The sequence below is a fragment of the Austrofundulus limnaeus genome, unplaced genomic scaffold (assembly GCF_001266775.1).
Source record: "Austrofundulus limnaeus strain Quisiro unplaced genomic scaffold, Austrofundulus_limnaeus-1.0 Scaffold5658, whole genome shotgun sequence".
Classification (NCBI taxonomy): Eukaryota; Metazoa; Chordata; class Actinopteri; order Cyprinodontiformes; family Rivulidae; genus Austrofundulus; species Austrofundulus limnaeus.
In genome coordinates this window covers 1-623 of record NW_013958060.1, presented here as the reverse complement: position 1 = coordinate 623, position 623 = coordinate 1, and the positions used below count along the sequence as shown (strand labels likewise).

Sequence of the window (623 nt, the reverse complement as noted above, 5' to 3'; positions counted from 1 at the left end):
AACATTAGACAGATTATATAAACTGTAAAATATTAATAATAAATTTCATATTATTAATATAGTTATATTGTCAGTGCTTTTTTTCCCCACTATGTTTCCAACATGTACAGTAATGTTAAATCCAGGCTCTTTACGGTGGTCCAGTAGATATGACCTCGTTGGTAAATGAGCCGAACAGCGCCCCCTGCTGGATGTCAGGCTGTAACTGCACCGTCTCTCTGTCTCAGGGTTCGTACAAATGTGGAGGCTGTAAACCTGGTTTCCTTGGCAACCAAACCTCCGGATGCTTCCCCAGGAAGTCGTGCTCTGCGTTGACCTTTAACCCCTGTGACAGCCACGCCCACTGCTCCATGGAGAGGAACGGAGAGGTGTCCTGCAGGGTGAGGACGGCTCTGCAGCTTTACTGTCCCCACAGTACATGTGATAAAGACCAAAGTTGTGTGTCCTCAGTGTAATGTGGGCTGGGCAGGAAATGGACACACCTGTGGGATGGACACGGACATCGATGGATACCCAGACCGGTCTCTGCCCTGCATGGACAACAACAAACACTGCAAACAGGTCTGAGACCAGCTTTTAGTTTAGTCTTTGTCTCTGGTGTCTCACCTTGTTTGTTTTTATCT

General features: G+C 46.7%; 1 protein-coding gene across 1 annotated transcript; it reads left to right on the top strand.

Moving 5' to 3' along the window:
- LOC106512313 (thrombospondin-3a) lies at positions 1-561 on the top strand (the record flags this gene model as incomplete). Its single annotated transcript, XM_014000967.1, is given in 2 exon segments — positions 1-380; positions 451-561. Coding segments are annotated over 2 exon segments (342 nt in total), but the record flags the coding sequence as incomplete, so codon positions are not given.
- Positions 562-623: the final 62 nt, after the last annotated feature.